The sequence below is a fragment of the Cydia splendana genome, chromosome Z (assembly GCF_910591565.1).
Source record: "Cydia splendana chromosome Z, ilCydSple1.2, whole genome shotgun sequence".
NCBI classification, from domain to species: Eukaryota; Metazoa; Arthropoda; class Insecta; order Lepidoptera; family Tortricidae; genus Cydia; species Cydia splendana.
The window spans coordinates 26,096,432-26,109,399 of record NC_085987.1 but is presented as its reverse complement, the minus strand read 5'-3'; the positions used below and the strand labels follow the sequence as shown (position 1 = coordinate 26,109,399).

Genomic DNA, 12,968 nt, shown 5'->3' with positions numbered 1-12,968 from the left:
TCCCATGAGACTGTTCTCCTTAATTACCTCTACCATCCATGGACAGGCGGAATACCACTAACCGTAACAGACTATCGCACCGCACCGCGACCTTGGTGCGCCGCACCCATAAGTGAGAGCGAGAAAGAGACAGAGCGAGCGTGTACACATATATTATTTGTATGTAGGTACAAAAAAAATTACGTTACATACACCTATTTTGTACCACTACTATTTGCTGAAATATACAGAATATTTAAATTATGTTCCAGTTTTAATGCCTAATGGCGTTCTAGTACCAGCTAAACATAGCGCCAATAATTTGCGAAAGTAAAACATCCTAAGATAAGTGATACGTTTCGTACGTATCACTTTGGTTATTCCCACTAGTTACCACCAACTCGGTTTGGTGGTAACTACTGGGAATTTTTTTTCCCAGTAGTTACCACTGGTAAATGGTGGGTTTTTTTCCCAGTAGTTACCACCAAAATATTGTTACAGTTCAATACTAATAAAAATAGTATAAATATGTACAGGATGTTTTGTAAGTATCATGTACATTACAAACATAAGCGAGTAGTGGGAGTACCTTCACAGCGCTTTGTACGTCTTTTTACTAAGAAGATACTCATTGCAGTCGATTGTATCCATGACAAATTGCAGCTTTCTAATACTAACGATCACGGAACAAAGCCGCGGACGGACAGACGGACGGACACATGAATCTAGTATTAAACTAGATTGGGCATGAGTGGTGGGGATAACTGACAGAACGGGATAGTCTTATGTATCTTTCAGTAGGAGTAGCAGCGAAAGCGCTATTATTGTTTGTCCTTGTCACAGTCTCACATATTTTTTGTTTCCCGCCGTAAATTTAGTATGGATTATGGTGGGCAACAAATAAATTCGACCAATCATAGTGTCGCATTGCGTATGTTTTGTCCCTCACGGAGGCACGCATATAACACTTCTATAGGATGCTACCTTCTATGGACGGACATGATGAAACTATAAGGGAATAAGGGTTCCTAGACTTCCTAGTCGACTACGGAACTCTAAAAAAGAAAAACGCATGACAAATAAAAAAAAGTGTTGTTACAAATAAAACGAAGAGAATCAACTAATTTGTATATTTTCTTCAATTCACTTCACTTCATGTGTCGATGATTGGAAATGTCTCCGATATTGTTCTTATCCTTGGTCGAACTGTGGCTGACCTTGTGAATCACGTCGAAAGTAATTGTTCCCCGTGGCACTCATATCTCCACCTGTAAGTAAGAAGTAAATTATTTTCATAAAATGGCGACTAGGCACAGAGTAAGAGAAAACGAGAGCATAATATGGACTACATACATATTATCCTCCTAAGGCTGGAAACAGTGCTCGACCGACGGTCAGCGCTGACCGTCGGTCGGCGTAGCTATATCTATGCAAGTCTATGAATGCGCACACAGCTACGCTGACGGTACGCGCGTGATTTGGTCCGCGCGTACGGTCGGTCGAGCCGTCGGTCCGGCTCGTCGGTCGCGCGTACGTCGGTCGACCGACGAGCTATGAGATTCTATGGATGCGTTCAGTGCTTCGCTGACGGAGCGACCGACCGTACGGGCGTATGTACCTATCAGCGATGCACTGTATTTCATAGTACATTTTCATTGATATAGCTACGTCCAACCGACGTCAGCGCCGACCGTCGGTCGAGCACTGTAAAGGCTTGAACACGACCGACGATCAGCGCGTGCGATCGGCGCGTATGGTACGCGCTGACCGTCAGTCGAGCACTGTTTCCAGCCCACAGAACACCGCCTCTAGAAACCTAATATTGGCCATTTTGTTCCCGACGCAAATCACCAAACTGTGAGGTGCGGGAGGGGTGCTCACGGCGTTGCGATTGGTCGTTTTAAACATGGCGCGCTGACACGTGTATATGTAGGGATGGGACATGTTCATTACAGGTAGTGGGTACTGCTACCAGTGACATCGAAATTTATTGTGGTAAAATTGTTACCAATTTAGTATACTTAGAGTAAACTTACTTAATAATTATACTTATTGATTAATTTAATATTTCATTAAGTAATTTAACAATGTACCTGAAATTTTTACTTAACATATTAGGGCATTTCTGTTTAAAGTACCCAGAACTTGAATTTTAAAGTTTAGAATTTTTATATTATATCCACTCACAATCGCAATCTCTTTCGATACGAGAAAAAAGTGTCGCCAAAATCTCATACAATTATTTTCTTTTGTCCGTTTTATTAAGGTCATAGAAGGTTGTATTGAAAACATATTCAAATGGACCAATAACATATGCCTATTACAAATCAACTCCGAGTTCTCTCGCACTTCTTTGAAGTTCATCATCAGGTCCATCTCGTGACATGAGACCTAACTGCTCACCTAGAGGATTCTAAAAAACCCATACAACATATGTCTATCACAAACCAACACAGAGTTCCCTCGCACTTCTTTGAAGTTCATCATCAGGTCCATCTCGTGACATGAGACCTAACTGCTCACCTAGAGGATTCTAAAAAACCCATACAACATATGTCTATCACAAACCAACATCGAGTTCCCTCGAACTTCTTTGAAGTTCATCATCAGGTCCATCTCGTGACATGAGACCTAACTGCTCACCTAGAGGATTCTAAATAACCCATACAACATATTTCTATCACAAACCAACACCGAGTTCCCTCGCACTTCTTTGAAGTTCATCATCAGGTCCATCTCGTGACATGCGGCCTAACTGCTCCGCTGGCCTAGAGGATTCTAAAAAAACTTACACAACATGTTACCTATATATTATGTCTAAAATGGTACAATACGGTATGATGAAGCACGAAGTTTCCGCAACTGAAAAACCATCATCGTCACATCACTAGTCGAAAGGGAAAGGGATAGCGCATTGCATTTTCAAGTTGACGAAAAGGGACGGACATACTTCGCCTCTGCTTACTGACCAGTATAAAATGAACCCCGCGGACAAGAAACATTATTCAATGAAATAATGAATTTCGCTTTCCTGTGGGATGTTATTCCATCTGTTTTGTAAGTAGAAGTCTTAGATGACTTGCCACACCATTTTACGCTGCAATATCCCATGATTTCCCAATGAATTCAATAGTTTACGATTTATTAAGGCCCATACAAATGAAAAATCCAATTTATTCCACTGAAATTTGAACCTATAGTGTAGGAAATAGAGTTGATTTTGCGTTGTTGGAAAATTGATCGAAACAAAGGAAACAATTCCAATTGAATTGGATTTAAATTTCATCGGACTGAAGACCGTCCTACCGGTAGTACCTTGGGGCTTAGGTGGTTAAAACTTATAAGGGTCGGTTGCACCAAACTGTTCGTATCGTTAAAGAGTTTCATAGTAAAGCGCGGGGGCGCGCCGACTGACGTTGATCAGTCTGTCAAATGTGGTTGGTGCAACTAACTGGCCCTAAGTAAGTATTGCGGAACGCCGCCAGTAATAGTGTATGCCCATTGCAATTTGCAAAGGCATATTTATTTTTCATACCTACTTCAGAAGCCTCTATAAACTAAAGCCACCGCAATATGCAGCGTTTACGAAGAGCGTGAGGTCGCCCCACATAAGAGCAAATTTTACTTGTCTAATGCTACCACGAACAGAAATAATATGTAGTATCGGCAAACAAGAGTACGCTCAGGTGAAAAAACAACTCGGTATAGAACTTTTCTCAATTTTTTCGGATTCAATTAAACGGACTCCCAAGGTCGTCCGTTTAAAACAAATCCTCAGCCTGCAAGTAGCTACTTCCGAGCCTCGACAATAATGTACCATACCTGGTCCTTCAGCTAAATGCGGGTTGGATATGATTTCTTCGCCGGTCGAGGCTACCGGCGACCTGAAGTTTGCAGGTTGCACCTGGAGAGAAGAACTAGTTACTTATGTGTGTAATAATAGCCATTAGTTGTCAAATAGGAAGCACGTTTTTTCTAAGACTACACATCTTCCCATGTTTAAAAACTAATAACTAGGTAGCCTATATTTATGCTTATTTAATTGTGATAAATATTATGACCTGTGACGTTTATATAACTCTTCGTTCAAATCCACCAATATTTAATACACGGTATTTAATACACGCGAGGACTGATTTTATTGCGATTCTCCGACTTCACGAATGATCATGTTACCTGTCCATCGTTCTTCAACAAATCCATCGCTGCTGGGTAATTCGGGAATCTGTTGAAGATTCCGTTCAAGTTGTAATGAAGATTCATATCCGGTCCAATGTTAGCTTTGAGAAGTTGCTCCCAAATTCCACCTGTAACGAATAAAACTATTTTAATGGAAGATTGCAAAGCCTACCTACGTTCCAAAACAAATACACACAATATTATGTCATTTAAATACATAGACGGAGGAAAATGATTGGACATTTGATACGACATGATAACTTCTTCAAAACCATCAAATAACGCAAGTTAAGGGGCCGGTATATGACGTTTTCGATTTAGACCTCACTTTGTAACCATAATTTGTTCAATAAATGTTTAATAATTGCATAAAATTACACGTAAATTTGTTCACGAAGAAACCGTGTACCGACTCTTCATGCCATTGTATTTTTAATTTGCTGTTATTCTCTACAAATCGACACTAAAAGTATCAAAAAATCAAAATATGGAGTTCCGTTTGAGACGGAAGCAAAACAAATTTGTCTTTGACAGTAATTGAATTATTGTATGATTCTGAAAGCTAGATAATTCAGCTACCAATTTATTATCGATTTATATTTTTACTCACAAAGACAACACAGAAATTCAATCTCAAATGTAAACTTTCGAACAATTTCCATACATTGACGACATCACTCAAAATTCTTCTTCAAGTCAGATGCCCGTTGGGGCTACACCGGAGCAAACGTGTACTTCTTCAAATGAAAATGACAGCTTGATTTTCTTGCTTTTGACAATTATATTGACATTAAATCATATACGCACACGAGAAAGTATACCAGTAGATAAATTGTATTTCATAAAATAGGGTACATAAATATCAGCTCGCGTCTCATTTAAATTTGATTTGCTGTTATAATGGTTGAAAACCGCAGTAAACTATCTTAAAACAATACGATTACATCGATTTAAGTATTATGTTCCTTCAAAACTCGCTTAAAATTAAAAAAGTTTAAAGACTCATCTTTACTGATTGGGATCAATTTTTATTATGCTGGTATCATTTTGCGTCAGTTTAAAAACGTATTTGACTTCTGTACGTCAATGAATTTTGATGACAATTGTAATCTTGTATTATATTATAGAACTTTTATCTTAAAATAATGCCTATTAACAGGAAGAGTTATGTTATTCGTATAAGTAATACCTGAAAGTCTTGTACCTAGATCTGTAATACCATGGATTGCGACGAATAAATGATAATGATTATGCGGTTCGTTCCGTCTATATGTATAATGCGTGTACGTGCTGTTCTCTGAAAATCTTCAAGAAAAAATAACGGCTAGACCAGCACTAAGTACTAGCGAGTTTTTGCGGCTTTGGAGACCGAGATGAAGCTTACAGGCCAATAGCGCTCTAGTTATTGTTATGTATACCTATGTATCGAATGTTTTATAAATTACCTATAAAAAGCAATGTTTTATTTCGATTAGGTCTACATTTTGTGCATATTGCATATCTGAAGTATTTTCGTACTAAACTTGAAACTTTCGTTAAAACTAAATAAAATAATTATTCCAAATGTACAGTCGCCTGCAATTTATGTTACACAACGAAGGCCGCAAAAATATCTGACACGATCTTATTTGTAGAACCATAAGACCATGTCACATATTTTTGCGGCCTTCGAAGAGTAGGTACCGTCATTATCACCAACTTTGCCCGCTTATTTTTTAAAACGAATTTCTCAAAAAACATCACATCATATGACTTTTTTTGCTCAGCACGTCCATTGTGATCAAACGCATCAGTTTATTTGAAAAAAAAATTTTTATCGTGTTTTTACTCATTTTTTTGCGTTTTAGAGGGCGGGCAAAGATATCCGGGGTTTTCGCCAACATTTCCCACGTCAATTTGGTATTCAAATACAGCTCGTATGATGATGATGTCTAAGGATCACTTAAAGGTTTTGGGCAATCCTACCATTGTTAATAACTTAGCGATAAGTGTAAAAACTTTAAAATAAATTTGCTGGGCAATGTTGCCTACCCGTTTTTGCCCATTTCCAAATAAGGCTCGCCTAAGCATTTTACAAAAGCTAGGGTTGTCACTTTTGAGAAAATCTGTTACAATAGTTTAATGGCTAAAAATATGATTTTTGTTGTGTTTTTCATTCGTTAACGGGATAAAACATCTAAATAAAGGATAATAAGACAAATTAAATACAGTATATATTTATAAATTTATTTTAGTGTACAAACATAACCTTCTTTTACTTGCGAAGTTGGGTAAATTAGATGAAAGTGACAACCCTAATCCGTTTTTGGTGGTGGGCAATGTTGGTATAGATGCCAAATTACCGGATTACTTTGCCCACCGCTAAAACTTTTGTGTATTTAGGCCTTTTTAGTTTAAATCTCAATAGACATAATCTATGCTTCATGTGTTATAACTCAAACCCGGAAATATTTGTCAAAGGGTTCTCAATTTTTTCTACTTGCATTCATTATTTATCAATTTTTTGCCCGCCGAAATATACCCTATATTAGACAACTCGCTCAAACTCTAAATTCCCAAGTCAAGTTATGCACAAGTTTGGTATATAGTTTTGTCAGAAATATAACCTATTTTCTACTAAAAATAGCAGGGTGGCCATAACTATTATAATTTTTTCTACATTAACGAATTTGTTTAAAATTGTCGTTTTGGGCAAAGTTTCCCTGGAGGCAAAGTTGGCGCTAATGACGTAACATATTATTGCAGGTGACTGTACATAAATGTTTCGGTGATTTTGTGATTATTTTCCAGGTTAGTTTACTAACAATCAAGTTATGCAGATACCGATTTCGTGAACGTATAAGTAGTAAGGTACCGCTATTGTTTAGCGATACCGATTATTTTTGAAGGTAAAACTATACCGGTTGAAATATAAAGATATTAAAATTACAGCAGGGACAACCATTTTTTATAGGTGTACCTAAACCATCATTGGCCGAGCGTTAGCAAAGGTCTCCGTTTCAGCTTGGGCAAAAATGCTTTTGTATGTTCTCCTTTGCAGATCACATTTCTCAACTGATTAGAACTACTCTGTTTCGCTTTATCCGCCTTTATTTAAATTCCCATTGAATGGATATTGCACCTTATGAAAAACCGTATAGAGTAGTAAATAACATTTTACATCTGACTTAATGACATCTTGTTTTATTCGCTTTAATTGTACAAAACGCGTATCTCGACAAAGCAATATTAGGTAGTAAAACAGTCAACAATCAAATGAATTATAGGTACGTCACGTGTGACATGAACAGACAAGGAAAGCAAGATTAAATGCATTGTTTCTCTTTCATCTTTAAATGGAACGCTTTTACCCTCAAAGGAGGCTAGTGGTCAATACTAAACTAAAAGTCCAATCTTAAAAAAACATGATGGGTCACTGACCTGTCCCAGTAAAGTGAGGTAGTGTGCGTGAAGTGCGCTTGTGTGTGAAATGGGGTAAATTGACAGAATCTGAAATTTTACCCACCGCTACCGTCGCCTTAAAAGGAAAGATAAGCAGGAGCAGACCAGGCCGTAGCTACGTAAATAAAAGAAAAAGCTGGTGTCGTGTCGTATCAAGAGGTCAAGGATATTATTGATATTTGATATTGATATTGTGCTCACGGTATGTGCTAGAATTTAGCAATAGGTACATTACCTTTATCGGCCGGCACTACTGGTCTATTGGACTGCCAAGGGTACTCAGCATGCGCTTGGAAATAAATTGCGTACGTCGAAAGCTGAAATTTGTAATAAATATTAAAGACAACATAATTCATTAACAAACTTTTATATAACAGGTATCTGACTGACTATGTCGTTAGGCTTAGGCCAGAAATTAGCCACAGCCAGTCTTTGTTACACAGTGTATGGTACAAACCGTACAAACTATGTAAGTACCTAAGTATACGTGTACAAGGTGTCGTCTGCATATCTTAGGAGCCATTAATTAAACGGCAATATTTTAATTAATGGCTGAGCTAATCAGCAATTTATTGTAAAGTGTATTTTTATTTAAAAAACAATTTATAGGTTGTTCTCTAAAGTTGGAGTTTGCGAGAGACAGACAATAAAACTATTTGTACTAGTAGTTCATGCCGAATAGACTATTATAAAAACAAAATTCAAATATAAAACGAGTAGGTATACTCAAATATTATGTTACCTGTGTGTAATAGAGGGCCAGCCAGTATTTACCACCGTGGGCGATGAACTCGGTATCGTTGGCTTGCAGGAGCGCCGGCGGCAGCTCAGCGTGGGCCAATTCTGGAGATATGCGTAAATTGCACCCATACCTGTTCGTGTAGCATTACAATTATAGGCCAGTGTTTCAATGGGCGCTTTACGTGGGCGCCGTCCACGGTAACATACATTTTGTCCTGACGTTAAAATCGTGGCCGAACACGATAAAAGTACACAGAGTCTGTGCGGAAAGAGAAGAGTCGTGTAATGTATGGAGCCCAATACATTTTACGACTCCTCTTTCCGAACAGATTCTATGCCCTATGTCATTTAGAGGTATAGTCAGCAAGGCAAACAGTTCAATAAATGTAAGAAGAAGGATTAATCAACTACCTGGGAAATATGCAGGTATAAGGTTCTCTATTTCTATTTATAAGTAGCGGCTTTTTATTTGGCGGTTTCGGTTTGCGAAGTGCGTTTGCGTCACTTTCCTTTGTCATAATCTCATAATAATATATAAAGGAAGAAGTAACGTGAATGTTTGGATAATTCCCGACAATAAATTACCATAGACCGGGGTGACTTTGGAAAATTTGGGGTTACTTTGATAGATTTAAAACGGCCATAGAATTACCATTATTCATTATTTACTGAAAATGTTCCTGTAACTATTAGTTACATTACTATATATTCATATTCACCTATTGTAAAAAATCTCGCATAAATATAAAAACTAGAATTTTAAAGTCGCCCCTGCATTTGAAAGTCACCGCGGTCAATGGTACGTTTTAAACTACTATTCATTGACAGCATCAGAATAGACTAAATAACAATAAGGAAGGTACGCCCTTCGCCGAATTTTGGATAAATGTCCAAAACCTTAATAAGAAAATAAAGTGTGTTACCAGTCAGGGCAAGCTTTAAGTATGTCGTATGGTGCCCTGTAATACTCCGCTCTCCTCACGACGGGGTTCCTTATATTGAACCGCTCGTTAGGATCAGACATGTTGATTTTCTTTATTCTGATCTCTCGGCGCTCACAAATATAGTCGTAATGGAACTTGGGAACCACGTCACCTCGAGCACAGTAAGTTTCTGGAAATAACATTTAGGTATTGATTTTAAATTATTAATTAATTATAGACCGAGCGACCGTAGCGTCTCCGTTTCAGCTTAAGCAAAAATGAACAATGAATGTTCGATAATTATATGGATATTTTAGATTGCGAATTAGGATTCGCAGGGTCTACAAATGTACTTAGGTACAATTCATAAAACTACATGCATGCTACGTATACCTAATACCTAAACGGTGCTAATCGTAGTCTTCTTTGATTTATGCTTAATTCTTCTCTTTTGTTCCTTCCTTCCTCCCTCCCTCTCTTAATTGCTTATGCAAAAAAACAGTACTATGTTTTACTTTGTAACTATATCTATTCGTATATATATACATATATCCCAACATCCGCCTACTGACTAGAGATGCACCGGATATTGGCCATGATTTTAATAGCCGGCCGGATACCGGATAGTAACATGATTTCGGAGTAAACTAATTGGATTTAAGAAACAGTTTTGATCATTATCGTAATTGTTTACTATTTTAAAACAATTTAAACATTCCACTGACTTGCACGCGCACTCATTTCGAACCTAGAAATGTGGCCGCGCGAACGTTCACTAGGAAACAGGTCAAACTTGCAGAATGCGCACCTGAAAAACCGAAATGTAGGTATAGCTCCGCTGGCCGAATATTCGGCCGATGGTCAGACCGAATATCCGGTATCCGGTATCCGGCCAAACAATTATCCGTTGTATCTCTACTACTGACCCTATTGTAGTACCTAGTGACTAGCGTCATTAATCAGAAGCAGACAACTTACTTTTGTATGTGCCGTCCATGGACTTGACCGCTGCATACTTATCAATACAATATTTGTAGCCCGTAACCGTTGGGAAGCGAAGATACGGAACTTTACACGAAAATCTTCCTTCTTGGTACATCGCACCCTGGAAACACAATATTAAAATAATATAAATGCTGACCGCATTTTACATGGGCATAACTTAACTTAAAGGATTCGAAGGAATTCCGGGATTCATAACTACCGGGACTAAAATGACATATACACGGTGTAACATGAGGAAACCGAATAATTTTAACAGCGTATTCCTAATCATATTTAAAGACAAAAGTGTCCTATAAACTTTTTTGTAATTCGCCTAGTTTCAGAAATAACATTAATGAAAAAAAAAAACAAGTTTTTATTGTTACATAGTGTAAAGGCCTTTTTGATGGTGATGTTGCTGCTATGGGACGTAGTCTAAATATCCTTATTGATAGATGTCAAAAAGTGACAAGTAACACTTTGCAAAAAGTAGGTTTTAAAAAAAATTTAAAAATCAATTTTAAGTGACAAGTTTACCAATAACATTTATTTTTTATGTACAAATACATTCAAAAAATTGAAAAAAGATGTAGAATTGAAGTAGGACCTTGCATATGACGCTCCGCCGGCCCGGGGGCCGCGACACGCCGCCGTAGCAGTAGGTCCTGGTGCCGTTAATCATGATCTCCGTCACGCCGATGTGCGAGATGAGCGTGATGCCGTTGATGCCGGCCAGCGCGAACCGCTGCATCCCCGCGCGCTTGCGCACCTCTACGTTGTTCTTCATACTCATGGTGTTCACGATCGCTTGCCACCCATATACGAATTCGTGCATGGGACCTGAATACACAATGAAGACATTAAAAACAAAAATGGGAATTCAACTGTGGCGTTTTCAGCCGTTAGGTACCACATCACAAGCTAGATACACCTAATTTTTTATGTCTGACATAACAAAAATCGTTCGTAGGTACCGATTTCGATCATATCGGACATAATCGCGATCATGGATCTATTTAGGGATCAATACCGGTATTAAGGGATATTATACAAATGTAACGGTATTCAATTTCGATATCTGGTTTTAGAATTTATCAATTTAATACAGTTATCTGATACTGAATTCTCCTTTCCTAAACACCATTTTAGAATGTTAAAAGCTATTCGCAAAAGCAGGGTGATATTATAGTTATACCGGTAACGACCCTTGCAGTTCCCTAGATCATGGTAAAAATGGTCCAATGAAAGACAGTTGAACAACCTATTCCGAAGCTGTCTCCGTCGAGGAAGTTGAACATTTCCCCGAAGGAGTCGGGCATGAGGCCGGCGATGACGGTGCTGATCTGCATGCCCTCGTCGGGCAGCATTGGCACGATCTCGTCCGGGGACACCGTGAAGGCGTGAGACAGCACTCGACTGCTGTTTTTTTCTTCTTTTTCTCCATGACCCTGTAATTACAAAACATAATACCTGGGTACCTAAAACTTTAATTAAAAGTAAAGCGAAGTTTAATTTCATCACATGCGGGAAAGGAAAGGTCTAGTAAAACCTCTAGCAAATTTATATAATTATAAGTAGGTAGGTTAGGTAAGGTCATAAAGCCGGGACAAACCCTTCAAATATTTAGCTTAGTTATTATAATTATGACAACCCTATGATCCCGTCATAACTACAGATGTAGTGCATAGTAATTATTTACCATCGTATTTTCACGGAAACGTGTCTTGCTGTTTCAGTCAGCCTCGGTACAAAAACTACTGAGGTTGACTGAAGTAGCATGATAAATACGAACGTTTCCGAGAAAATACGATGGAAAACAATTATGCACTACTTACACGTGTATTTGTTTAGGTACTCATACCTACCCTACACAATCCTAAAAAATAGTTCATATATGATTAATATCATACCCGCGTGGACGAGTACGAACACCATGAATGTGAATTTATTCTAATAAATAATACTAAATATATACTCATAGTAGTCGTAGTGTAATATTTGTAGATATAACATTGAATTAAATTCAACTGTCTGATAACTCTTAATCGCTAAAGAATAAATAGTTTGTGTTGTACGTAGACAGTTTTATTATCAATTTTCATTCCTCACCTGATTTATCCCGATTGAAAACACTATATAAAGAATAAGCCACATTCCTTCAACGCCACCCGACTGCTTGTCGGCGCCCAGCTGGAACTGAAGGGCTGATTAGCCCAATAAAAAAATAATTGCTTCGATGGGGCCGCTAACGAGCAGATTGTTAAAAGTAACGCAATGATTTAATTGATTGTTAAATAGAAACATAGTTGTTATTGCTGGATCTTATACATTCAAAAGAACAATTGGTTCGATACTACTTAAACATTTCATATACTTTTTATACATTAGTAAACTTAGGTACTTACAATTATTTAAGAAACTAATTACTATATAGCCATAAAGACTCAAATACCTATTACTCATATAAGCAATAAGCCCTGTGAGCAATGAGTAAAATTAATCGAAAATTTCATCGTAACCGTTAAACGTAAAGGATTTATCGGGTATACTTCATGACTGCCAAAATATTTTATTGCACGATTAACATACTTAGGTACTTTGGCGAGACAACTGTGTAGCGGTCTTCACATCGGATGCGGTTCCGCACGCTGCTCCGGGATGCGAGCGAGACGTCGCTATACACACATACACATGCATATACTGCCCTGCTTATCGTATGTG

At 37.9% G+C, this 12,968-nt stretch overlaps 1 protein-coding gene across 1 annotated transcript; it reads right to left on the bottom strand.

The window, feature by feature from the left end:
• Positions 1-1,094: 1,094 nt before the first annotated feature.
• Positions 1,095-12,511, bottom strand: LOC134803912 (uncharacterized). The gene is made up of 10 exons (XM_063776726.1): positions 12,357-12,511; positions 11,509-11,695; positions 10,855-11,087; positions 10,242-10,368; positions 9,264-9,453; positions 8,342-8,471; positions 7,835-7,916; positions 4,156-4,286; positions 3,802-3,883; positions 1,095-1,247 (listed from the first exon to the last, which is right to left on the bottom strand). The coding sequence occupies exons 1-10, from the start codon at positions 12,399-12,401 to the stop codon at positions 1,171-1,173; spliced, it is 1,284 nt and encodes a 427-aa protein (XP_063632796.1). The 5' UTR covers positions 12,402-12,511; the 3' UTR covers positions 1,095-1,170.
• Positions 12,512-12,968: the final 457 nt, after the last annotated feature.

What these genes read in the sequence shown, in the direction of transcription:
- LOC134803912 (XM_063776726.1), bottom strand. Translation starts at nt 12,401, where the DNA reads ATGTGGCTTATTCTTTATATAGTGTTTTCAATCGGGATAAATCAG. An exon ending in CGGAGACAGCTTCGGAATAG is followed by an intron (nt 11,088 to 11,508) that starts GTTGTTCAACTG and finishes TTGTGTATTCAG; the next exon opens with GTCCCATGCACGAATTCGTA. An exon ending in CATGGACGGCACATACAAAA is followed by an intron (nt 9,454 to 10,241) that starts GTAAGTTGTCTG and finishes TGTTATTTCCAG; the next exon opens with AAACTTACTGTGCTCGAGGT.